The 25,911-nt window shown below is 41.0% G+C and overlaps 2 protein-coding genes and 1 long non-coding RNA gene across 16 annotated transcripts in view; 2 read left to right on the top strand and 1 right to left on the bottom strand.

The window, feature by feature from the left end:
* The window catches only part of E2F3 (E2F transcription factor 3), a 29,809-nt gene extending 18,963 nt beyond the window's left edge, over window positions 1–10,846 (top strand). For 2 of the 5 annotated variants that reach the window (XM_084850147.1, XM_084850151.1), the window contains exons 3-7: window positions 1,391–1,610; window positions 2,238–2,396; window positions 3,210–3,324; window positions 6,179–6,314; window positions 8,017–10,846. In XM_084850147.1, the coding sequence (XP_084706273.1) occupies window positions 1,391–1,610; window positions 2,238–2,396; window positions 3,210–3,324; window positions 6,179–6,314; window positions 8,017–8,282 (896 nt within the window). In that variant the 3' untranslated portion in view covers window positions 8,283–10,846. Of the gene's footprint in view, window positions 1–1,390; window positions 1,611–2,237; window positions 2,399–3,209; window positions 3,325–6,175 lie in introns of all 5 variants that reach the window. The other 3 variants (XM_084850152.1, XM_084850148.1, XM_084850149.1) reach the window with 2 other exon arrangements.
* Window positions 1,433–11,874, bottom strand: LOC146347226 (uncharacterized). The gene is made up of 2 exons (XR_014790209.1): window positions 11,136–11,874; window positions 1,433–10,293 (listed from the first exon to the last, which is right to left on the bottom strand). It is a non-coding gene; the product is annotated as an uncharacterized LOC146347226 (long non-coding RNA).
* Window positions 11,335–25,911, top strand: part of CDKAL1 (CDKAL1 threonylcarbamoyladenosine tRNA methylthiotransferase) — a 461,612-nt gene continuing 447,035 nt past the window's right edge. For 8 of the 10 annotated variants that reach the window (XR_014790207.1, XR_014790208.1, XM_084850143.1 and 5 more), the window contains exons 1-3: window positions 11,335–11,405; window positions 16,896–17,065; window positions 19,432–19,544. Coding sequence is in view for 8 of the 10 variants with exons in the window: in XM_084850143.1 (XP_084706269.1) it covers window positions 16,899–17,065; window positions 19,432–19,544 (280 nt within the window). In the remaining 2 variants the exon portion in view is untranslated. Of the gene's footprint in view, window positions 12,175–16,895; window positions 17,066–19,431; window positions 19,545–25,911 lie in introns of all 10 variants that reach the window. The other 2 variants (XM_084850140.1, XM_084850138.1) reach the window with 2 other exon arrangements.

Genomic DNA, 25,911 nt, shown 5'->3' with positions numbered 1-25,911 from the left:
AATTCTGCAACAATCAAGGACAGAAATGTGCTTTTAAAAGGTTGAGATGAAATATGGCTCTAGAGATCAAATTTTGTACTTGCACATAGTGATCCTGTTGTTGAAATTTGCAGCATCTAGTACCATCCTTTCTTAAAATTAGCGTAGGAATTGTTATGCTGAATGACAGTTAAAGAGCAGATAGGCACTGCTCATAATTGATCAGTGGGTTGCACTAAAGCAAGAATTTCTAAGGTTATGTTGGCTTTTATAAGCTTCTATTTACAAGCTGGATCTTGGAAAGGAACGCCCAAAAGCACGAAGCATCTTCAAACTCGGTCTTATTTTACATGTACTGTCTATATACTTTCAACGTATTCACACTATATTTTATTTATACAATATATATGGCAGCTATCTGTGGAGCCCTAGTTTAAGATTGCTGAGAGGAATTTAATTTGGCAGAAGTTTGTTTCAAATGGAAGCCCAGACATATTCTCCAGCTTTGGGTTGGTCTTCCCCTCAGCATTTCCTTGTTGTCCTTCTCTACTTTCTGTTCCTTTTTGGCTAGTCTTGTACTATTTTCTTACCTTCTCGCTGTTTATTCATCCAGTTCATTCGTAAATCGTAAGGGGAAATGTTTGAGTTAATGGTGGGCGTTGATGTGGTTTGGGATTATTCTGATGCCACCATGGTGTTTCCCTATATTGTGTAACTTGTAGAAAACTCAAACATTTGCACTTTAAAACAGAGCATTGAGGTGCTGTTTATTTTTCTGTGATTTGTTTGAATTTGCTAAGAAAAAATTATATTTACAGCACAATCCTATGCATGTCTACTTGAAAGTAAGTCCCATGGACTTACTCCCAGGTAAGCGTGAATAGGATTGCAGCCTTAGTCATGTATACATTTTTATCATGGTCTATAATGTATGTGATCTACTGTTCTTGTGTAAGATAAGTTGCAGATGATGGATAGTATCCAACGGTGTAATTCCGCAAACTTATGTAGTGCTAGTAACTCTGCTTCATCTTTGCTTAGCCGCTTGCACTTGCACAAGCCACTTGCACAAACGTAACTTTAGGAGTCTCCTCTTTCTTGCACATAGTTCAGAGCCTAGCTTCCATTAGTGCAACATCATTTGCGCTAGTGGAATGACAGTTGGTTACTACCCGATGTGTGCAGAGGAGGGACCAAAGTCCTGTCTATTAGATTGTGAAATCTTGAAAGTTAGCATGTCACAAGACAAAACATGGAAAAAATGATCAAGCTAAGCTACTCGATGGATGTATAAAGTTAACTAGAGCTGTGAGTGGTCCTTAATACAACAAAGAAAGTGACTTAGTAGATGTTTTTAAAATGACACGTTATGCCAGGGTCAGAACTACCATGAAATACATTTTTCTTCAAGCTCCCAAATCTCCTTCAGAAAAGACACGATATGATACATCACTTGGTCTTCTCACAAAGAAGTTTATTCATCTGCTCAGCCAATCTCCAGATGGTGTTGTAGATTTGAACAAAGCAGCAGAGGTCCTTAAGGTACAAAAAAGGAGGATTTATGATATCACCAATGTCTTGGAAGGCATTCACCTCATTAAGAAAAAATCCAAAAACAACATTCAGTGGATGTAAGTATCCTGGCTCTACATTTTTGTTGCATATCAGAGTGCTGCATACTTTTAGATTTCACCATCATATTTTTGATGACAAAGGGTACATCTTTCCTCAGTTATCCTGCTGGAAGTGTTCCCTAGAACCGCTATTATCAAGAAGGAAAAGTTAACTAAAGCCCACCATTCACTGGACTACCCTGTAATGAATTCTGACTTGTGGAAAGGGGAAAGGCTACATATTCCATGCAACATTTTAGTAATTATGCACAAACAATCTTAAACAACAAAAAACAAATGGAAGCTAGACAGCACTTTCACTTCCAGCCAAAGCAGCATTAACGAATGGTTATCGCTGCATAGAAAACCAAAAGAAGGAATGAGAGAATGGTGGGCAGAACTTGGAAGCCCCTCTGCTCATATACAAAATAAAGACAAACCATATTTCTAAAAAGAGATCATGTTTAGCCACCCATTTTGCCAACCTATTTTGATAAGTCAGTTTTTCAGATAATGCTACTTGCCAGATCCTTGAATACCAGTTCTGAATTGAACAGGCAGATAAGATTTTAGGATAAACTCTTCTTTATGTTGGACTAGAGAGTGTTAGGACTAGATGTGAAATGTCTGTTCATTTGTTTGAAGGGGCTGCAGTCTATCTGATTTTGGAGGCATGTTGGCACACTGTCAAGGCTTGTCTAAGGAGGTAGCAGAACTCAACCAAGAAGAGAAGAAATTGGACGAGTTGATACAAAGCTGTTCCCATGACCTCAAGCTACTAAGAGAAGATTCTGAAAATCGGAGATATCCTTTTATAACAGATGAGGCTATTACCCCTGGGAGAAATCTGACACTTTTCTGACTGCTGTTACTATTATATATGCTATAGAGTTGGCATTAGTTGCCCTTGGCTCTTTGTGAGGAAGGGCAGGATATAAACACAATAAATAAATGAAATATTTGAGGTGTTTGTCTAGTGGTAATGAATAATATGGTGGCATTAGTGGTAAACAACAGACATGAGGCTGTAACTGTTACAATGTAAAATTCAAGCAAGAACTTATCTACCAAACTATGACTGATGACGTTCTACCGTGGCAGCTAACCAGTGCTGTAGTACAGTGTACAGATCTAATCAGCACAATCCTATACATGCCTATTCAGAAGGAAGTCCTATTGAGTTCAATGGGATCTCCTCCCAGGTAAATATGTTTAGGATTGCAGCCTTTGTGTATAAACTGTAGCTACCTTGCTTAATAGTGCAACTAGAATCTGTTGCACCAAAGTAGAATCTCTTCTTTGGGTTTCCATAGTTGTTATAAGACTGATTTGTTGGTATAATCTAGAACGCTTACAAATATGCTGTAATCAACAAATGAAAAGTATAGCATAGCAATCCCTACAAATTGCTTCCTGCTCAGCCTAGGTTCAGGTTGCATTGGTTTCACTCTTTAGCAGCAGACTCTCTATTTTTTTTTCTCTTTAGTTAGTGTGCCAAGTGGGAAGAGAGAGATTTAAGGTAGGTCGATGGAGGGACAGTATAAAAAAGTCTGCTTTAGTATGTTAATCCTTAATTAATGAAGGGCTACTTTTGAACAATTCTTTAACATGTATTACATTAGCATATATTAGGTATGAAGATATTCGAGAAATTAGTAGCCTTAAAGACCAAACTGTCATACTTGTGAAAGCTCCTCCAGAAACAAAACTTGAAGTGCCTGACCCAGTAGAGGTAAGAGGGATTTCTTTTCTTGCACAGTATTGTCATAAGGTTATGCTTTTATTTTCCAAGTCAACTATCAGTCTTAAATTAATGCACAAAATCTCCTTTTGTCTTTTTACTATATCTGTGTGTGTTAGCTTTACTGAATGAAATACGATTTTGTATATGACAAGAAACCTCTAGTGGAAGACCTTCCAATCTTTGGTTTCTAGATCCTGGGAAGTTGGTCTTCTAGGCTGCACTTTCCTTATGACCACTGGATCTTGGTTATATATTTTATGGGTTAACTTGCTTTACTTCTTTCTCTTTATTCATCTCATGTTGTTGTTCCCTGAGAAGCTGGCCTGCTTCCTGCCCTTTCTGGCTCTTTAACTGTTTGTGCTTCGTGCCATACTTCTTCCTGTAACTTGAACTGCCTCCCAGCATGTCACTCCCCTCTCCATCAAATCCTATATTTAAGCAGGGAACAATCCTATGCCAATAGGCAGCCGCCTCTGAACTCAGAGGCAACCACCTATCCAGTGCAGGGCGGGAGGAACACGAAGGGGATCATCTCCTTCGTGCTCCAGTCACCCTGCATTTGCAGCTAGACAGCCGATTTCGGGTGTCTAGCCACAGGACGTTGGAGCGCAGAGTGGGGAGGCCAGATGACATATAGGAAGTGTCATACTGGCACTTAAGAACTCCCTGCCCCTAGGAACACCCCCTTTTGCCCCACTCTGTGCTGCTCTTCCAAGCGTGGGGATGATCCGCGCCACCTATGAGGGGTCGGGGGTTGGGAGGTGGTTCTCCAAGAACCAACCAGTCTATGGCCATCTAGCTGCTGTCTAGTGGCCGTAGGATTGTGCCCTTAGCTACCTTTTTCTATCCCACCTTTCCTCCAAGGAGCTCAAGGTGGCGTCTGTTGTCCCCCACCCCCTGCAATTTTAGCTTATGATTGTTTGGTAGTGATGTGAGTTTACCAGAAAATTTTGAATTGGAAAATTTTCTGGAAATTAGGTAAACTTTTTCAGGAAATTATGTTAATTTGTATTGAAAATTTTCTACTACCCTAGAGCAAGGGTATAGCCTGAGGGCCGAATTCAGTTTCAGAGAAGCTCTCGGGTGGCTGCATTCTAGTGGTAGGTGGGGTCTAAGGCAAAGATGGGGTCAAAATACCAAAGAATACCAGCATATTTAAGCTTAAAGCTCTTAGACTGCCAGCAACTAAGGCATAGGAGAGTCATTTCAACCCTTGAGAATGGGCAAAAAAAAACACAAAGGCTGGGAAACCACCAAATGATCTGAGGTTGGGGGGAATGGGGTGGGGCTGGGGGAAGGGGGTATAGCCATCTGGGGAACTCCAGGATTTGGTCCCCAGAAGGGTGGGATTTGGCTCCTGGACCTGAGGCTCAACACTCCTCTCCTAGAGAGTGATTTAATTTAGCAAGTTTATTTTATGTGTCTTAGTAATAAATAAAATAAATAATAACTACAATAAAATACAATTTTTGTCCCAGTAGACCACAAATATTTGACCTGAAATACTTGAGGGGGAAAATTAAAGTGCACATAATGTGATTTAAATGAAACGTTTATGGAATATTTTAAATTTTTTCAAGACAATAGCATGTACTTCCCTTACATTGTTTAAATTTAAGAAAAAAAACACAAAGGTACAGAAAAATGTTGACAAACTAATTTTAGCAACCCAAAGAATTAGGCATGATATGCTGAGAACCATTCATTTCAAGAGTTCAACACTCGTCCACTACTGTTGTTGGGGCACCTTCAGTTTTGCTATCACTATTATTAATTCCATTTCACACTGAGACAACATATATGTATCCTCTCACTTATTTTCTAAGGATAATCACCTGAAAAATAGTTAATTACAACTTTGAAACTATCAAGCTTGTCTAGTATTGTATTTGCAACTGGCATCTATTCATTGTTCCTAATGAACTTATGAAATGGAAAATTTTCCATGGAAATAGAAAGCACCGGATTTTTTTTTTGTTCCACATCACTAGAGGTGGGTTAGGCTGAGTGTTAGTTACTGGCCCAATAGTGATCCTCATGGCTGAACAGAGATTTAAACCTGGTTCTTGTCTAGCACTAACCACTACACCACACTAGCTCACTTCCCAAGATCCATATTGCCCAGCAAAGCCTTTCATGACTGGCATGACCACTGCATCTGCCTTTGCTTTTAACAACTTTGCTGCTCATTTGTCAGCCTCTAGCTCCACAATCTATCAACATTGTTTGAAGCCCTCTGGGGTAGGACCATCATGTTGGTGTTTCGTACATCTCATAGGTCAAAGTAGAAAGGAAATCTCATGTTTAGTATTGTTAGTAGTAGTATCTTTTGCTGGACCAATTCTAACTACCTTGCAAGCTTTCACAGGGCTTACCCTCAGGTCAGTGTGTTAAGAGCTACATGAATTATGAAATTGTCAGTATGTTAAAGCATTGTCCTGAGACCAAAGGCTGATATCCAGAAAGACAGGCCATGCCATCCAAGAAGTTTTTATCATGAATATTATTCACATAGTTTATGAAATACAGAAATGTAGAAAAGTAATATGAATGATTAAAATTGTACACAATAGTGTGTGTGTGAGGGAGGGGTGGATAGAGGGAGAGGAGAAGAGGGGAAATGGGAATTGGTTATGTACACATTACAACAATCTTTTAATATATTGTTAGTAACAAAAAATACAAGTGTCATGTCAAGCAGAAATACATTTCTCTTCCACATGGACCTGGCTCTGGCTAACATACAGACATGAGTAAAAATGAAACATGACTCCGCAATAACTACTTGTAGTAATCTATTGGCACAAGACATGCTGAAAATTCGGATTCTTTGTTTTAGCAGAATAAGATGATACACTTATCTAGTACACAAGGGCCTATTGAGGTTTACTTGTGCCCAGAAGAAACAGACAACCCCAGTCCAGTGAAAATGCAGGATCAGGATCACAATGGAAACATTTCAAGAAACAGTTCCAAAGGTAACTTTTAAAAACTGGTCATGACCAAATATATTCAGAGTTTAATGTAAAGGCATAATTGCACCTGTCGTGTAAATCCATAATGTGTTGAATGCGAGACTTCTTTGGACTAAAGTAAAGAAGTATGAACTCTACCGGGGATCAGATGCATCTTCCCCTTCTGTGTCATACTTGAATATATGCTATAGCCTCTTACCTATGATTGTAAATAGTTGGATGCTCCAAGCTGGCAGTCCAGATTGTAGGTATGGACATTCCAGAACCAGATATTAATCCTATTATGCAAATACACCCATGCATACATGTCAAGTGTTTGGACATGGGCTATATATTTATTTATATTCTAGGTAATATTAAATATGTATAATGTCTTGTGACCTAAACCAAAATGGTCAGTCATTTTATTGTAAGAGGCAAAATCTGTATCAATTTCCAACATGGTTGTCATGGTCAGAGCATGTCAAACAGTTGGTAGGATACTGCTCCCCAGCAAATGTCCAAGAACTAACTTCGGGACGGAAAGAAGAGGGATGGGTTTCCGCATGCTCCTGTAGCCCAGGAGCTGGCTTTGGGCAAGTGAGAGTGAACGGAAGGTATCGATTTGGCACTACCTGCATTCCCAGCAGGCTGTGAACATTGCTTCTTCAAGGGCCAGGCATGCTTCTCCTAACACTATCTTGCCCTATGCTTAACAAGATGAAAAAGTTGTGTGGAGGAAGGAGGAGTGTGAATGTGGTGAAAGGGCTAAAGCTCCACCCAATGCATCCTGCCCATGAAATTTCACAACTTTTTGGAAAGTCATTGTTGTTGCACAATTACTTCAAAGGGTTGCTGTGGGGAAAAGATACTGTCATCTTTTTGGGGTGTCTGGTGACCTGTGTGTTTCCCTTTTTTCTTTCAAAAGCAGCCTGGTTTGTCCTGCTTCATTTGCAACCACCCTCTGATTTCCCCAAAGAAATAGTGAAGAGGAGTGGGGTGTCGGCTTCATGCTGCATCACACCATATCTGTAAAGACGATGAGAGGCTTAAGGACTTGGGATGCCTAATTCATTTTAACATAGATGTTTGCTTACCTGATGAACTCTGACAATCAGAATCTTGATCACTTAAAATAACTGTGGCTCCCATTTTAGTGCAACCCTCACACCACACCACCTTTCTCTCTCTCCAAGTTTCTTATTTTTCAATTATTTTGGGCCTTCGTCTTGGCCATTAAGATAGAAGGATAACATTAAGAATGGAAACTTCCTTACTCCTGTTTTTTATAAAAGACAGTACAAAATTTGATATCCTTTGCTTGCACTGTAGTTTGCTGTACCCCTATAAGTCATGCATATTGCAATGCTCAGCATGGCCAAAGGACTGAGTAGTCACACCATCCCCTTCAGTGGCTCACCTAAGCTGAACTCTGCACCTGGCAGAGGCAACCCCAGGGAATATGCTCCTGAAGCCACCATTACTACCTAAGCATGTGTGCACCCCTGCTCATGTGTCACCAGGCCACCTGAACTGAGCAGTGCCTGGGGTGGGAAATACTGTGTTCTGCTAATGTGGGCAGAGATAGCAGCTTACTTTCAAAATAAGCTAGGGGGTGGAAGGGAGGGAGAATAACATTAATGTGTGTTTAATATGAAAAGTGTTTTTGTGCAAGTTCTCTTTTGTTTACTTTTTAAAAATAACATCATGGTATTTCTTATAACAGAGGTGATTTCTGATAACTCAGGAGCTCTTGACTGTTCAGTAACTGCAACAACCATCTCCCCATTGGCCTCTACAACCAATCTTTTGCAGCAGACAGAGGACCAAATTGCTTCAAATTTTGAAGGGCCATTTGTAAGCTTGCTGCCACCTCTACTTCATGAAGATTATTTGCTCGGCCTTGGTGAAGAGGAGGGTATCAGTGACCTCTTTGACGCTTATGATTTTGAAAAATTGCCTGCATTGATGGATGGATTTTTATGCAGCTGATTATTTCTTGTCTCTCTCCCCCAGCCCCATATGTCTAAAAATGAAACCAGAATAACTGCTGTCATTCCATGTCACCTATTCTCTTATCTCTTAACCCATGTCCCATTTCAAGATTAGCATTTAGAGTGCTTGATACTTGTAAAGAAATACTTCCTAGAACAGTGCAAACGGAACTGCAGACTTTCTCATCAGAGTTACCATAATCCCATATTCTGGTAACTACTGATTTGACAAATTTCAAAGGAACGCACATGGAAATGGAATGGCTATCCTTCCTTTTATTTTGATTTAATGTGTCTACAAGCTTCGTGAAGGGCTCAAGAACTGTTTTAGTCGCACACAGCAATTCTTCCTTAATATTTCAAGTTGTGCCTTCTGTAGAGAGTGTATGTGTCAAGTCTTTGATTTGTATTGACAGTAATAGTAACTGCAAAAAAGTATGTGTATTATAGAGAAACAAAGATGTGAAATGGACTTCTTCCAAAGCTTTTTGGGAATGTCTGAATTCTTCTCCATGCTCCATTTTTTTGAGCAAATGTACCTAACTTTGAGATTAATATTCTCAAATATTTTTTCATATAAAATACACTTTAAATGTATTGCAGTCCTACGTAAAACACAGAGACAATAGCTCCAATCCAACATAATGTACTTGTAGCAGCCAGGGCCACATGTTTGTAACATATTGATAAAAGCTGAAAACCTGTCAACTGTTTGAGAGAGAAGGGAGGCTGGGAAGGGTGTGTTGAGGCCAGCCTCCTGCTTCTACTGAACAGTTGTTGGGATTTCAGCTTCCCCCCCAAAAAACCTACTCGCGCACAACTCAGTATGCTGGACTGGCAAACGGCATGTAGTATCAGTTTATGCATGCAGTTGTCCATCCACCTTGGGATTCTTGTGTGGAAGTCTGCTTTCACAGGCATATAATCTCTAGCTGGATCAGGGTGACAATTTTCCCCATAAAAACTGTACATTTAAACTGTATGCAAGGAAGTCACTTATTAAAATATGAAACAAAGATGCATAGTTCAATTTTACTAGCTGCAGTGTGCAATACAACTGGTATGTAAAGTTTGCGGTACAAAGTGGGGCTTTGTGTGAAGTGCCTACTAGAACTGCACTGTGGGCTTTTTCTTCTAAGGGATACTATTTATGCCAAGTTTCACTTATTCAGAACACTGTGTTTATTTTAATGGGTTAGTTGCCTCTGCTTCCAATTTTGGGAGCTGATACAAAGCTGACATTTCACCCAAAGTGTAAATAATATACTTGCCAGCATGCTCTTTATTGAATTTTAATTTATAACTATTTCCTGGTATAGTGTGTGTTCTGAAATAGAGTTCATACATCTTACACATTTGTATAAAATGTTGCCACTTTAGGTTAATTAGTTGAATATCCTAAGCAGTTTGTGTAACCTCTTTTCTATCTGATGCTTAATAAATTACTAAAATGTTTGTGTTTTTAATTATATTATGTGCAGGTTTTCTGGTACCACTGAGATGCTGCTATATACACTCACAAATGAAATGGCTGAGTAATAGTATAAAAACTGTATGATTGAGCCTTGGAATATAATTGTGTAAAAAAGGCAACACATTAAGAACTGTTAAACAGTGTTAAGTGTGTTTTTATATATGTACAAACATGTGCATAGTTTATTGGTTATTTAAGTTGTGTGTTCTTAAACTTTAGTCATCTAACAGTTTTGTATAATAGGAATGAATTTGTAAAACCTGCCAGAATATTTTATAGCTGGTTTGTAATTTCTTGGAAAAATTAACATGTGGGTCTGTACATAAAAATACAGTATTTAAAGTTTGTCTTGTGGGGGAAAGTAAAAATCTGTGTGAGCATGAATGCTTTTATAGTATGAAGGGGATCTCTGTGGGTAGAAAGAAATGAAAGGGAAAAAATGTTATGCCATTTTGTACAAATTACATACTTACCCCATGTGTGGGCAAAATACTAACCTTCATATACCTTTGAATAGTATGCTAGTTCTAAAATTCTGTAAAATAATGTAAAAAAAAACAAGAAAGAGCTTTGCAAAGCTTCGTAAAGACAACTGTCCTAGAGCTGTTACCTTGCCTCTTCAAATATATGTAACTGACAGATTTTTTATGGTAATCAATAAAGCTTTATATCAGTATATAAATATCGCCTTCAGAGTTACTGTTATATTTTTTCAGTCATCCCAACAGATTTGAAATGCATTTTACACCAGCAAAGTGCATTTCAGGGGCAGTGAGCAAAGCATCTCATAGCCACACAGTGAATGGACTGCCATACTGTACTAATTTGAAAAAACAAACCAACCCTGCCTGGTACAACTGGGACTGCAGCACAGTATAATTAAGCTTAAGTTTATTCTGGCTGATTTTAAACGTAGTAAGGTGTGCTTTTCTATAGCATATAGCAGCATTCCTCAAACTGGGCCAGAGATCACCAGTGGCCCTTAGCCATATTTCAGGTGGGCCTCAGTGCTGTGGCCCACCCATGTAGAGGAATGGGAGCATGGTCTAACATGGGTTGGAGAAGGAGGCTTACAGTGCAATCCTATACATGTCTACTCAAAAGTAAGCCCACCAATAGCATCTTGTATACATCCAGGACACCCTTTGGATAATCGAAGAAAGGGATTGCAAGTCATGTTTGCTACTGCCAGACATATTTCATATTTAAATTGCTACTGCCAGACATATTTCAATTTAGGGGAAAGAAGGAAAAAACCCGTGGTCCCTCTAGCCTAAAACTCCAGATCTTTTAAGACCTGAGGGATATGGATAGAAGGGAGTACGGTAAAATGTACGTTTGTGCTCCGGGCAGGTTGCTAAATCAGCCTTCATGTACCTCCAGAAATTTCATGAGGGACGGCGTGGGATCCGCTTAGTCGTCTTATTCCCACATCACTCCTATTCCACTAGATCATATTTTCCTTTCGAGAGTGAACACTCCTCACAAGCAGTTGTTTCCGCCTTCCCCTTTCGCGAACCTGAGGCCGACCTAATTTGGCCCTTGCGGCACGCCGTCGCATCGCTGCCGCCTTTTTACGCGTGATGGGGGCGTTGCCGCATCATGGCGTCGTCCATGTGAAGCTAGGAGTCGCGTTAGGTTCTGCAGGTGAACCTTTTTATTATTGCAGTCAATATTATTGGGAATTATGGCCACCGTCCAAGTCGTCGTCGTCACGCTCGGGGGGCGGGGGAGAGGACAATTCTTTCTGTTGCGGGCTGCTGCAGGGGAGCGCGGAGGGATGGTTGCCCTGGGAAGCGTCCATGGGGTAGCCCGCTGCGTTGCGCTCCGCGCGCGCGCTGTGCCGTTAAGCTCCGCGCGCGTTTCCGCGTTGCGCCGTGTCGTCCTCCAGCACGAGCTGCCTCTCTTCGTGGGAGCCCCGCCTCCTCCTCCCCGCGCGCGCCCCTCACGGCAACCGCCTGCGAGCGTGGAGCCCTCCCCGGCGCAGAGGCCCTTGGCACAGCCTCCTTGTCTGAGATCCCGAGGAGCGGGTGACCCTCTGCTGCCCGGGGCCATTAAAGAAGGGGTGGGGAAACTGGCCCTCCAGACGCTGGATTCCAGTTCCCATCAGCCTCAGCATGACCGACGGCCAGGGGCGATCGGAGTTGTTCCCCACCCTAGCCTGAAAGGAAGCAGTCGCTGGTGGCTGGTTGGCGAGGAGGAGGGCTTTGCCCAGGGCGGGTGCTGTGGCTTCGTTGCGGACCTTCTTTGGACTGCAGGGGCCGGACGCTTAAACTTGGGAAGCAGCCACGGAGGGGGTTTGAGCGCGTTAATGTTACCTTTACGGAACCTCAACCTACAGGACACACCTGGTATTAGGAAGCTTTCTAGTGACAGGATGTGGCCGCCAGCAGTGATGCAGGAGAAGTAACTTTGTGTAATGGAATATTCCCTTCTGCTGGTTTTTGTTGCTGTGGAAAGGTTTCCATTTCTGTAGAAGTGCTGTGTTTTGTTTATATTAAATATTTAAAATACAATATGTGACAATCAAGTTAAGAAAACCTAATTACCGATTATCCCTATTAGAAATATCTTCAACTTAAAAATTATATAAGATAACCATAGTGTAATATAATGATTTATCATTTTAACCATTTAAAATGTTTATGATACCATTTTTTTTAAAAACAAGCATGTTTAATTTACAGGCCACCCCCCACAAACAAATACATGTGCACATGCATGCGCACGCACACACACATCAAAGCAAACAACCATCAGTGTCACAGACATATTCTAATGTGCTGTCAATTGTTAATAATGGGGGGGGGGGTATTGTACACTGCTAAACTTTAGACTACCAAAAGACTCTTAGGATGCAATCCTATGCATGTTTAGACAGAAAAAAGTTCTCAACTCCCATGAAGTTGAGGACTTTATAGGACTTTTGTTGTTGGAGGGAGCAATCCCATGGCCCTTAGACAGTCTGGGGGCCATCGGATAATTCGGATTCCTGGATCCAGGGTCGGAGATGATGCTCCAACTGCGGATCCAGGAAACCACACTGACCCTTTAGCCAGCATGGAGAGAACTGTGCTGGCTGCCTCTCCAAAGGCGACCTCGAAGAAGGGGGTAAAGGGGGCATGCCAGTGGGCAAGGAGGGGGAAGCTGGGATATGATGTATCTGCAGTGTCCTTCCCTGCTGCTTTGATGTGCTCCAGCTGGATGGACGAAAAAACCTTTCTAGCCAAAGTGCAGAGCAGGAGGACCACAGAGGCGAAGATAATCTCTGACGCTGTTCCTGCTCTGAAGTTTGGAGGTTTACAGGAATAGGATCGCACCCCAAACATGCATAGGATTGCATCCTAAAAAGGCTCTCATTTGTCTCCAAATTTGTTAACATTCAATCTTCCTTGTCTCAAGTATATATGAAGTAATTTTGTTGAATTTGGTACCTCACCTTTCAAATATGTTAGTATGTATATTCTATGATCCAAAGGGAGATCATCCTTCAGGGTTTTTTGAATAGCTGTTACCGTCAGTGTACAAAATCTCTACAGGAGAGCTCCACCAGAAATGCAAGAAGTCACTGCCCTCCTGATTTCATTTTCAACAACCATCTTTACTGTAAATGTTTGCTAACTTATGAGGCATAAAATAACATTGTATTGACATTTTAAAATGGTTATCCCTTAATAAAATATAACTGTTCTTCCAATATCATTCCAAATGTCCATCAGTACATTTATCTGTAGGCTTTTCTCCCACTTAAATATGTAATGTAAATTGCAGTCCTATTCCCACTTACTAGGGAGTAAGCCCATTGAACTCAAAGTGTAGAGATGTATAGGATTGCACTGTTAAAGGTTTATTATCTTACAGTGCAATACTATCCATATCTAGTAAGTCTAATTGTTAAAGGTTTATTATCTTACAGTGCAATACTATCCATATCTAGTAAGTCTAATTGCATTTAGTGGGACTCTTAGTTAACTGTGTTCAGGATTGCAGCCTAAAGCAGTAATAAACGATATGTTTTAGACAATATTTTCTCTGGCCTCATAGTAAGTCTTTTAAGATTAGTTCTTTGTCTCTTCAACCAATTATTCCAAAAGTAAAATAAAATATCCTTAAGAACTTAACAATGGAGGTCTAGTATCACCAATTCTGCTTTGAAGTTGGATTAAAGATCTCAAATGATCCTCCTCAATCCAATCCTAAAATTGTATTCTTTAGTAAATTTAGGGTGCAATCCTATGGGGATAGGCAGCCGCCTCTGAACTCGGAGGCAACCGCCTATACAATGCAGGGCAGGAGCAGTGCGGAGGGGATCATCCCCTCCGTGCTTCAGACGCCCTGCATTTGCGGCTAGACAGCTGATTTCAGCTGTCTAGCCGTAGGATGTCGGAGCGGGGTGGTGGATGCTGGTCGACGCATAGGAAGCGTCAGAACGGCACTTCTGCCTGCCCCACCCCCAGGAATGCTCCATTTTTGCCACTTCCCGCTCCTCTTATGAGTGTGGGGCCAATCTGTGCTGCTTATGAGGCAGCGCGGGAGGGGGTGGAGGTCGGTTCTCTGGGAACCGACCTCAGAGCGCGGGCTCTGAGGTCGGTTCCCGGGACCGACTTATCCTATGGCTGTCTAGCCGCTGACTAGCGGCCATAGGATTGCGCCCTTAATTAGTAACATGATGAATGAGTACAATATCAGCATATCAATTATTTATTTATTTGGAAAATGGGAAATTGTGTGTAGATTAAAACAAAATGTACACAAGAGTACGTTCACCCACTTTTCTCCCTATAAAGCAATGGAGAATAATATGGAAGAGACTGATCATAATATATAGAGAAAACATACCCAGAACAATTATGGAGTAATTTGCACTGAGGAAGAGTGATTTTTAAGGAGACCTGCACATATCACATTGTGATTGAAAGCAAGAGCATAAAACACCATTTTATCTAAGAGGGTGTTCAGACAATATTTCACACCTGAGATTCTTCCTGGAGTGAGATAGTCAGCTATTTGGCAGAAATATTTGGATCCTCTTCTGAACAGCTAATTGACCCTATCGCTAATTTTCCAACTTGGCTGCATTTGTGTAGGCCAACCGAGCAGAATGGCAACCACATGTTCAGCAGCTGTGAGCACAGTTCCTCATCCAGTTAGGGATATGAGTGCTAAATACCCCTAGCTGCATAAGGCTGAAAGTGTCTAACATTTCAGACAAAAGGTGTAAATCTGATATTATCCATTATTACAAATTGATAACAGTCAGACACATTGGATGTTTTCTGGAAATTGTGTAGAAACTGCTGATAATAATTTCAAGCAAATTAATTTATATATGTCTCCAAAATATGTATACTGGCACCTTGTTGCAATGATGGTGAGTGCCCTTATTTCTGGCATTAGATAAGCTTTTAGTTGCTAACTAAAATATGACACGTTTACCCCTATTTATTTTTGTATTTGATATGTACCCCGTCTTTCTACTGAAAAATGGCACTCAAGGCAGCTTAGCGTGCAATCCTATGTATGTTTAGACAGGAAAAAGCCCTACAACTCCCAGCATTCCGCTGCCAGTATAGCTGGAGGGGGAATGCTGAGAGTTCTAGGAGTTTTTTCTGTCTAAACATGCACAGGATTGCTCTTTTACATAATTAAGGGAGCAGTCCTTTGGCCTCTAGATATGTGGTTTTCCAGAAACTGACGTCGGAGCCCACACTCCGAAGTCGGTTCCTGGAGAACTGACCTTCCCCCTCTTCCGCACTGCCTCGCAGGCAGCACAGGACGGCCCCATGCTCTGCGCTTGGAAGAGGAGCGCGGAGTGGCCAAATTGGGCCGTTCCGGGGCAGGGAAGGCGGAAATGGTGTTATGACACATCCTATGTGTCATCTGGCAGCCTCCTCCCCCGCTCCACCTTCCTGTGGCCAGACATCTGAAATCGGCTGCTTAGCCGCAAATGCAGGGCAGGGAAGTGCGGAGGGAACAATGCCCTCCATGCTTCCCCTGTCCTTCATTGGATAGGCGGTCGCCTCCGAGTTTGGAGGCGGCTGCCTAAACCCATACGATTGAGCCCTAAAATTGATTAAAACAATAAAACATTACACTAAAATACAATAAAAACATAACAACTACGGGGGGGGGGGGGAATAAGAATTAAAAACAGCCCTGAACCCAGCAGACCCACAGGCCAAAGGCCTTGAATAAAGTGGTCTTTGCCTGCTGGCAGAAGGACTACAGAGAGGGAGTGAACCTCGCTTCCTATGGGGGGGGGGTGGCCACCGAAAAGGCCCTCCCTTGGGTCACCACGAAACACGCTTCTAAAGATAGTGGTCTTGAAAGAAGATCTTAAGAACCGGGTAGGCTCGTATGTGAGAAGGTGATCTTTCAAGTAGCCTGGTCCCAAGATGTATAGGGCTTTATAGATCATTACCAGCACTTTCTGCCTGGAAACAGACTGGCAGCCAGTGACTTATTTAACACTCAGATTTCTAGCTTGATTGATTGCTGTTTAAAGTGCTTTATTATTAAGTTGCTTTACCTGCATGGTTTCTGTGGATCACTGGTCTGGATTTGAGTTGTTTTATGCTGTTGTTTTACTTTTAGTACTTTACATGTGTGTTTTATAGTTTTACATTGTTTTTATTTTATTTATGCTAGCTTGAGAGGGCTTCTCTGCCCTGAAAGTGGCATAAAAATATTGAAATAAATACAATAAATAAGGTTATTTGGGTAGTCTTAAAGAAAATTGGGTTAAAAGGTTTATAAATAAATCTAGTTGCATTGCTTGAATTATCAGAGTAAAGCTGTATAGGCCCTGGGCAGTATCCAGCATTAGTCCTACTCAGAGTAGACTCATTGAAATGAGTGGTACTTAAATGAATCATGACTAACCTGTCCCATTCCTTTCAATGGCTCTACTCTAAGTAGGACTAACTTGGGATACTACCCTCTGTTATTAAAAAGATAGGACCAATTGTTTTAATGTTTAGTCAGCAGTGTTTATTTTCTTTTATTTATTTGCTAATAATGTTATACAACATCCCATCAACCAATTTTTTGGGGGGAGGTTAACAATAAAATAGAAGCATTTAAAATATACTTGATGTTTTAAGTTCTTGCTTTGTTACCATGTACCATCTTTTGTAGAAAATGTCTGCCATCTGCAATTCTCTCCTTGAAGACATTGAAGATATTGTATCAGCACAAGATCCAAAGCCTCATGATCGGCAGTTCAAGAGAGAAAGCATTCTTCCTAAAGTGCGAAAACGACATTCACAAAAGAATGTAGAAGCAGATGATGATCCTCCCAGTGACAGGTATGTTTGTTTTTTTAGAAAATGTTGCCAATCCTAAGTAGAGTAGTAGAAACAAATACCACTTGTACGTATCAGTTTCTCTATTTCCTGTGGTGTCAGGAAGATTATACTGTTAAAAGCGATTCCAGTACTCGGCACATTCTGCATGAAAAGTTGGTTTCACTGAGATCTTGAGCCATCTCTGATTGTTGCTGTCAAATTTGGGTGTGAGCAACATATCCATTCTAGAGTCTAACAATTAAGAAACATTCATATCATTCCCTTTTCAAAGTGTAGTTGGACATTCACCTCTCATGATAGTTGCTGTAATTTCATATGCAGGAATCTAGAGAGCAGTTATTCTGGCTGAGGCATGTAGCAAGACCGTAACAATGATAAACAATAATAATATTAAATATAATGTATATTTATATAGGTATGCTTGAGGAATCCAGTCTTTGTGAATTCTGATACAAACTGGTCTGATTCACACCACCTGGACTAATGTGCAGTTCAAAACTTAGTTATACACTCAATTTTTGCACTTCCTGAATGTTCTGATTCTGTTCTCGGCTCAAAGTATAAAAATACATGTATAGATCTGTAATTTGAGAGAAAATATGTTTAGAAATGTGTGTTTAAATGCAGATTTTCATGTGGATGTAAGAAAAAATGGATTTAAGAAACAGGATTGAATGGATGCACACATGTGAAAGTGGCATGGAGCAGAAATGGACTGATCTATCCATATCTAATTTGATGTACTGAAATCTTTAGACACAACCATTCTATTTGCTACTCATTTATTATTCAAATTCATGCATAATGTGTATTTATATTAAGATGGAGTTCAGTGTCTAGAATCTCAACAGGACATCTCAGATCTGTGAATGCTTCCATATGTGATACTGTATCCAGAATACTTTAAATTCCTCAGTAGAGATTAGTCATCTCTTGTGCTTTTCTACCTACTGGTAGTACTTTGTCTTAAAACTTGGCATACTTCAGCAGTTTTACCACTCTGCTCTAAGCTGTATCTTCTTCATTGCCATTTCTGCATGTCTTTATGCTAAAAAGCTTTTTTTTGTTCCAGATTGTGGTTTACATTCTGGAACTTTTCTTTCCTCTTCAAATCTGCCTTGATGTGTCCTATTTTGAAAACATTCTTCCTATCTATCATCCTGTCTTTCTTCTCACCCTAGTTTCAAGCTCTCCATTCTGTCAAAAGAACTCTGATATTACTTCAGTGCACTACCATCTTTGCTGTCTCCCAGTTCGTTATGGAACACAATTCAGAGCACTGGATTGTGTGTTAAGTTTTTAAAGCCCTAAATGACCAGGATATTTGAAAGGCTGCCTTCTCTAGTATGAGCCTTCTGGGCACTCAGATAATCATTGGAGTCCACACTCAATGTGCCCTTCTCTCTAAATTGGTGCAGGAGGCTACACTTAAGAGGACATTTTCAGAGGGTTAAATCCAATGTTATGCGACCAGACTTCCACTTGTGCAGGGGGAGTTTCCCTTCCCCTCCTCCTTCCTCTTGCCTTCTGCAGACACCCTAAATCTGGTCCAGAGGGTCCCCTAACCATCTGGATAACATTTGGGACATGTGTGGTGGACTGCAGGATGGAGGGGAAATTTGATGCACTAGTGGTGTACATTCTGCTGGTGGAAGGGCACCATTGAATACCACCCAGTGAATGTGCCCAGGCTCTGGAAATCTCTGTCTTGGGAAGTCAGGTGTCTGTCATCTTGGCCTTCTGGCAAATAGCAAAAACTCTCCTGTTTAAGAGATTTTGGTAATAAATATTTGCTCTTATCTGCACCTATTGATATTTATTATGTGTTTGGTATATATGTATTGTTTAAGCTGTCTTGTGTGTTTTGATACTATTCTAAATGTTTTTTAGTTTTTAAAATTAATGATGACTTAGTTGATGGAGTGTTTTGATTTTGTTTTCTGGCTTGAACATTTTATTTAGAAAGGTGGGAGAAAAAGACTTTTCATTATATCTCTATTTATCTTCTTAGCCTTGCTGTACTTGTGGAACTCCTGCCTTAATCTGGGCAGCTTCCTCTACATTAAGACATCTTTCTTTTCTAGAATTTCAGGAATGAGATCCTTTTACATCTTCAGATCTCTTTCACATCCTTTTTTTGTCACTATTGGGTCAAGAGCATGCGGTAGGACCGAAAATTAATATTTTTACTTTGTCCAATGATCACTGAACCAATAATACATTATAATAGTTTCTTTCCCAAGGGTATTTGTGAACTCTTACAATTCTTTAGTGATTGTAAGATTGTAAGTGTGTTAGCCTCAGTGGCTAATACTCTATGGTGGGGATGCAATGAAATTAACATTCTTGTATCTCTTTTTTGGCAGTGTTATTCCTGGTGTACAAAAAATTTGGATACGCACATGGGGATGTTCTCATAATAGTTCAGATGGAGAATACATGGCTGGTCAGCTGGCTGCTTATGGATACAAAATCACAGGTAATGAGTGTTAAGCATTATCTAGAGATTTCAATATACTGTTCTATTTTTATTTATTATAGTTCTTTATATCCTCAATTAGATATGTCTTATTGGTAGAGCAGAAACCCCAACATTCATAAGGAAGGAAGTCTTTCTTATCCCTTATAGACTACTGCTTAGATATCTGATTAAAACACATGCTTAATACATTTGGTCAGCTCAGCTTTAGAGCTACTGAGGTTCCGGGTTTGCTCTGTAAAGGATGGCCACATTCAGATGTAACAGCAAACCATGATTTGTTGTTATGAAAATGTACCATGGTTAGCTTTGGGTTCATTTCATTGTATTTGTTTCATTTCTATACCGCCCAATAGCCAAAGCTCTCTGGGTTGTTCACAAAAAATTACAACCCACAAATATAGGACAGTAAAAACATAATATAAAATATTTAACATACAAAATGTTAAAACAATTTAAAGCAGCTAAAAACAATTACAATAAGAGACTGGAACCTGATAAAACAACTGAGCATAAATGCTCCATCATATGTTGTCAAATGCCTAGGAGTAGAGGAAAGTCTTAACCTGGCACTGAAAACATGACAATGTTGGGACCAGGTGGACCTCAATGGGGAGAGCATTCCACAATTGGGGGGCTACTACCAAGAAGGCCCTGTCCTTGTTGCTATCCTCCGAGCCTCTCTCAGATGAGGCACTTGGAGGAGGGCCTCAGGTTCATACCATGAAAGGTGCTCTTTCAGATATTGTGGTTCTGAGCTGTGTAAAGGTTTATAGGTTAAAACCAGCACCTTGAATTGGGCTTGGAAACATACAGGTAGCCAGTGCAAGTGGGCCAGAATTGGTCTTACGAACTCAGACCTTCTGGTCCCTGCTATTGTTCTGGCTGCTACATTTTGCACAAACTGCAGCTTCTGAACAATCTTCAAGGGCAGCCTCATATAGAGCACATTGCAGTAATCTAACTTGGAGGTTACCAGAGCATAGACTACTGAAGCCCTATCCCTGTCCAAATAGGGGCGTAGCTGGGCCACCAGCTGAAGCTGGTAGAAGGCACTCCGTGCCACTGAAGCCACCTGAGCCTCAGGTGACATTGATGACTCTAGGAGAAGCCCTACTACAAACCTGCTCCTTCAAGGGGAGTGCAGTCCCATCCAGAACAGACTGAACACCCTCCACCCGGTCAGAAGAACCTCCCGCTAACAGCATCTCAGTCTTGTCTGGATTGAGCTTGGGCTTCAGTTTATTAGCCTTCTTCTAGACTGTTGTTGCAGCTAGGCACTGATCATATTCATCCATAGCCTCACCTGATGAACATGAAAAAGAGAAGTACAGCTGTGTGTCATCAGCATACTAATGGCAATGCACTCCAAAACTCTAGAAGACCTCAGTCAACAGCTTCATATAGATGTTAGACAAAACTGACCCCTGTGGAGCCCCATGCTGTAGAATCTACAGGACTGAGCAATGTACCCAAAGCACCACCTTCTGGAGCCATCCATCCAAGTAGGAGCAGAACCACTGTAATGCACTATTTCCCACTCCCAGCGTAGACAGAAGATTACCATGGTCGATGTTATCAAAAGTCGTCGAGAGAGCAAAAAAGAATCAACAGGCTCACACTCCCCCTGTCTCTCTCCTGACATAGGTCATCCTATAGGGAGACCAAGGCTGTTTTTGTGCCAGAACCCGGCCTGAACCCCTACTGAAATGGATCTAGATAACTGGTCTCATCCAAGAGTATCTGGAGCCGGTTGGCAACCCCCTGCTTAGGGACCGTGCCCAGGAAAGGAACACTAGCTATTGACTTAAGTTGTTAAGACCTTCTGGGTCCAGGGAGGATTTCTTCAGGAGTGGCCTCACTGCTGCCTCTTTCAAGTAGCCTGGAACCACTCCCTCTCGCAAGGAGGCATTAATCACCTCCCTAGCCTGTGTACTTCCATCTCCTTTTTCTACACATTTTGTGTGCAAGGGGAGGAAATGTAAAGGTTCCAGTAATGGTTTGCAGCAAACGGCAGTTTTCAGTTTTCACTGAATATGGGAAACATGTTTGTACAAACCATCATTAATTAACAAAGATATCAAACCAGGATGTTATCTTTTTCATGTTTGTATGATTTTGTAGAATTGTTAATGTGAAATGTGAAACACTTGACTAGATATGCTTCCAGAAATGGTAAATCTGGCTAGAAATCTTTCTGTTAAACTCATTGTATTAAGGGTTATAAATGCTCCTAATGTATCTTCCAGCTTCTATGCAAATAGAAGGGCTAAAACTTCCATTTCTGAAATGAAGGATTGGAACTTGTGGATTTCTGATGAGAATCCATGAACCACATGCTGGTATTCTGAGGACAGCATATCACCTAAACTGTGGGGACTGATGTAAATCAAAGCAATTAAAATAAATGATTTAAATCAGCAAGTTAAGCAGTTACATCAAATTTTCAATTTTCCCCCAAATTTCATTTTCCCTAAACAATAGTGCAAATCTGAGCACTAAACTATGTTAATTTACAGCTTAGCAGAGGAATTCTTACATTGTTATTTGATGTTACAACCAGGCCATACATCTCTTTGTAGCACTATATACATTTTGCATCTTTCTTTATTTTAACCTAGAGTGGAATGCCTTTAAAATATTCCAGTATAGCAAGGGTAGGTAACGTGATGCCCTCCAGATGTTTTGGACTACAACTGCTACAACAACCCCTGACCATTGGCCATGATGGCTGGGGCTTATGAGATTTGTAGTCCAAAACATCTGGAGGACACTAGCTTACCTACCCCTGCCATATAAGGTCTGCCATATGACCAGCAGCCATGACAGTTTGCGAGGATACATATGGAACAGGTGTCTCCAATTTTTGTTTGGCCCTGTCCTCTGTGAGCAGATCTCAGTGTGCAGGCAGGATCATATAGGTGAAGGTGGTCGTTTATATAGCCTGGTTCCAAACCATTCAGGGATTTGAATATTAATGACAGCACTTTGAATTGGGCTCAGAAGTGTGTAGGCAGCCAGTGAGGTTTGTGCAAAATTGGTGCAGTACATTCAAATTTGTTGGCCCCTGCCAGCAACAAATAGTTGGCATTTCCGAGACATTTTCAGAAGCAGCCCTATAAAAAAGCACATTACAGTAACCTTGTTTGGTGTTGCCTAGAGTATGGATAATTGAGGCTAAGTCTGACTGCTCCAGCTATGGCCACATCTAGTTAACCAGCTAGTCCTGATGAAAAGCACTCCTGGCTGCTACTGCCATGTGGCTATCTCCAGAGAGTAATGAGACCAAAAGCACCCCCAGGCTGAATACCTGATCCTTCAGGAGAAGTATGTAAATTAGTCTTTGCAAGGCACTTTGCAGATAAAGTCACTCATATCCATTTCAACTTAGATGCTGCAGTTAGGGCAGTACCAGGAGATGTGTCTTTGGCACCTGCTTGTCCAGTTCAGTTGACCATGTTCCAGTTTGTTAGCCCAGAGATGTGGACAGGATTCTTAGAGAGGTCAAGCCTCTTACATGAGCACTTGACTGTTTCCCATCCTGGATAATAAGAGCAGCCAGAGGTGGACTGGGTGGGCGGCAGAAACGGTAAATGACTCCTTGTGGGTGGGCGTTTTTCCTGCATTTTTGTAAGAGACTGTGGTGACACAGTTACTGAAAAAAAAATTCCCATAGTCCCACCATACTGGACAATTTCTGACCACTCTCAAATATTCCATTCTTGGGCAAGGGACTTGAGCATGTGGTGGCTTCTCAGCACCTGGTTTTCCTGGATGAAACAGATTATCTTGATCCATTTCAGTCCAAATTTAGACCCAGTTTTCAGACTGAGATGGCTTTGGTGGATGACCTGCACTGGGAACTTGATATGGGGTGCATCCCTGTGGGTTTTGCTGGACCTCTCAGTGGCTTTTGATACCACTGACCATGGTATCTATCTGGGCCAGCTCACCAGGATGGGATTGGGGGCATGATGGCTTCAGTCCTTCCTAGAAGGCTGGCTTCAGAAGGTGGTGCTGGGGGTCTCCTGTTCAATGCCTTGGCCATTGACCTATGGTGCCCTCAGGGTTCACTCTTGTCCCCCTTGCTGTTTAACATCTTCCTGAAACTTCTGGGGGAAGTCAGTTGGGGTTTTGGAGTTTAATTTCACTAATATGTGGATAACACTCAATTCTATCTCTCCTTTCCATCTCAATACATGGCGACTGTCGAGGTCCTGAATCATTGCCTGGAGAAGGTAATGGACAGGATGTAAGCTAACAAATTGAAATTGAATCTAGACAAGACAGATGTTCATAGTCAGTAGAGCTGACCTGGGCATCCAGAGTTAAGGCTGGGTCCAGGAGAAACGCTAAACTACGAACCTGAGTTTTCAAGGGGAGTGCTACCCCATCCAATACGGGTGGAACCCCAGTTCCCAGGTCAGTAGGACTGTGATGTGGATGCCCAGGTCTCAGCTGTGATGAGAAGTGCCTTTGCCCACCTGAGGCCGATGCACCATCTGTGTTCATTCCTGGAGAATACAGATATGGCCAAGACTGCAATGTACTTTACATAGAGCTGCCTTTGAAGGGTATTTGGAAACTTCAGTCCATCCTGAAGGAGGTGGCCCAGTTGTTAATAGTGGTTGTGTTTAGGGAGCATGTGACTCCCTTGTTGAAACCACAGCACTGGCTTCTGATCTGTTTCTTGGTACAATTAAAAGACCTGGTTCACATGATCAAAATACGTTAATAATAAGGCTAAGCTATGGTGGCTTCATGACTTCAATACAATTACCCCCCCCGCCCCCCCACCTTATGCATAACATCTGTTCTGATGAAGAAGTCTGGATCTGGAGAGTGAAAGGCTTGCTCACACTATTATACCATTTTTAGTTGATCCTAGTATTGTCTTAACATGGATTTTAGTATTTTTTGTTATGGACCAGTACGTCTTGCTTTGTTTCTTTTTATCCAAAATTCACCACTGGGCAATACCTTTATTAAGACCAACCAAATGCCACAAAAGTGTGTGCAAGCTTTTGAGTTTTCCATAACTCTTCATCAGGCACAAAAAGCAGGGGGTGGAGGAAACACAAATATTCAAAGATTAGGCCAGATGTTGTGCCCATGAGGTCTGCAGCTTAGACTCATTGTCAAGATGCTGATTGGAGACTGAATGAATTAGTCACTAGGAGGTGTTAGTATCAGATTATACCTAGCATTCTGGGACAATGAAGCAATGGCTGTCCTCCATTTCTGAAAACATAAATGCCGGCTGTAACTGGGATCTGTCTCTTGCTGTGGGTGCAAAACTCAGGTTCCTGGGTAGGCAGAGAGCAGAAGTAAAGAGAAACATGGCAATCTTTATATTAATTTAAGGTGGTATACTAAGTTAGAAAGTCAGTTGAAGCTAAATTGTGTAGTAATATCTAGTTGATGGAGAGAAGAGAACCCTCAAAATGCAGTCCCCGTTCAGGTGGTAGAAAATCATCTTCCTCTGGTGGTAGATTCCACTCTGACAGCTTTTTTTCTCATTTGTTTGTGTTTTATAACTCCAGGGAGTACCTTCCCTTCTCGATGATACCTGATACATATTATTAATGCACATGCCCAACCTCCGAAGTGGTTAATATGGGAAAGCCTTACCGCTTGTTAAGCCTCCCCCCCACAGCCATTATAATGTGTGGCAGTTAAAGATCACACCACACTTTCATTAATACAGATAACTGAGCAAATCTGTGGTAGAAAACCCTGCTACTTGATAAACTGATCATTTGGATTTTTAGTGTGTTACTGTCTTAACTTTGTTTGTAATTGTGGTTGCTTGTCACTGGCACTAGTGAATACACCTTACACTTTTATAATACTCTTTTGAGTTACAGCTTTTTCATATTTATTTCTAGCAACCTTTAACCATTATTGATTGTACTTCTCATATCTCCTCTCCACTTATATAGTTTGGTATTGCACAGATCTTAAATTGTATTGTAACATCAGGAAATTTTAATAGCATATATTTTGGAATTTAAAAATGGCTATTCCCAGTGGAATTAAATAAAAGTGAAAATGAATGTCATTAATTGATAATTAACAGTTGTAAAACTACTGTATGTTTAGCATGCTGTGGGTGGCAGTATTGGATAAATATTCTATTCTCTGTTCTTTAGGTTGTGTTACCAAATTTTGAAAATAATCTGTCATACTGTAATAATTGTAAAGTGTTAGTTAAGATCTTGATTTCATTTCTTGAGTCAAAACCTTAATTAGTAGCAATTAATTCCACCCACCACCCCCTGGTATCTTGGGATCCACTGGTTACTGTTCTTTGCTGCCACAGTTCTGATTTTTTTTTTTTTAAATGTGGATAGTAAGGGATTGATTT

The sequence above is a fragment of the Heloderma suspectum genome, chromosome 4, assembly GCF_057233095.1.
Source record: "Heloderma suspectum isolate Gila_16-S chromosome 4, 16-S_ref, whole genome shotgun sequence".
Taxonomy (NCBI): domain Eukaryota; kingdom Metazoa; phylum Chordata; class Lepidosauria; order Squamata; family Helodermatidae; genus Heloderma; species Heloderma suspectum.
This window is presented reverse-complemented; position numbering and strand designations above follow the sequence as displayed.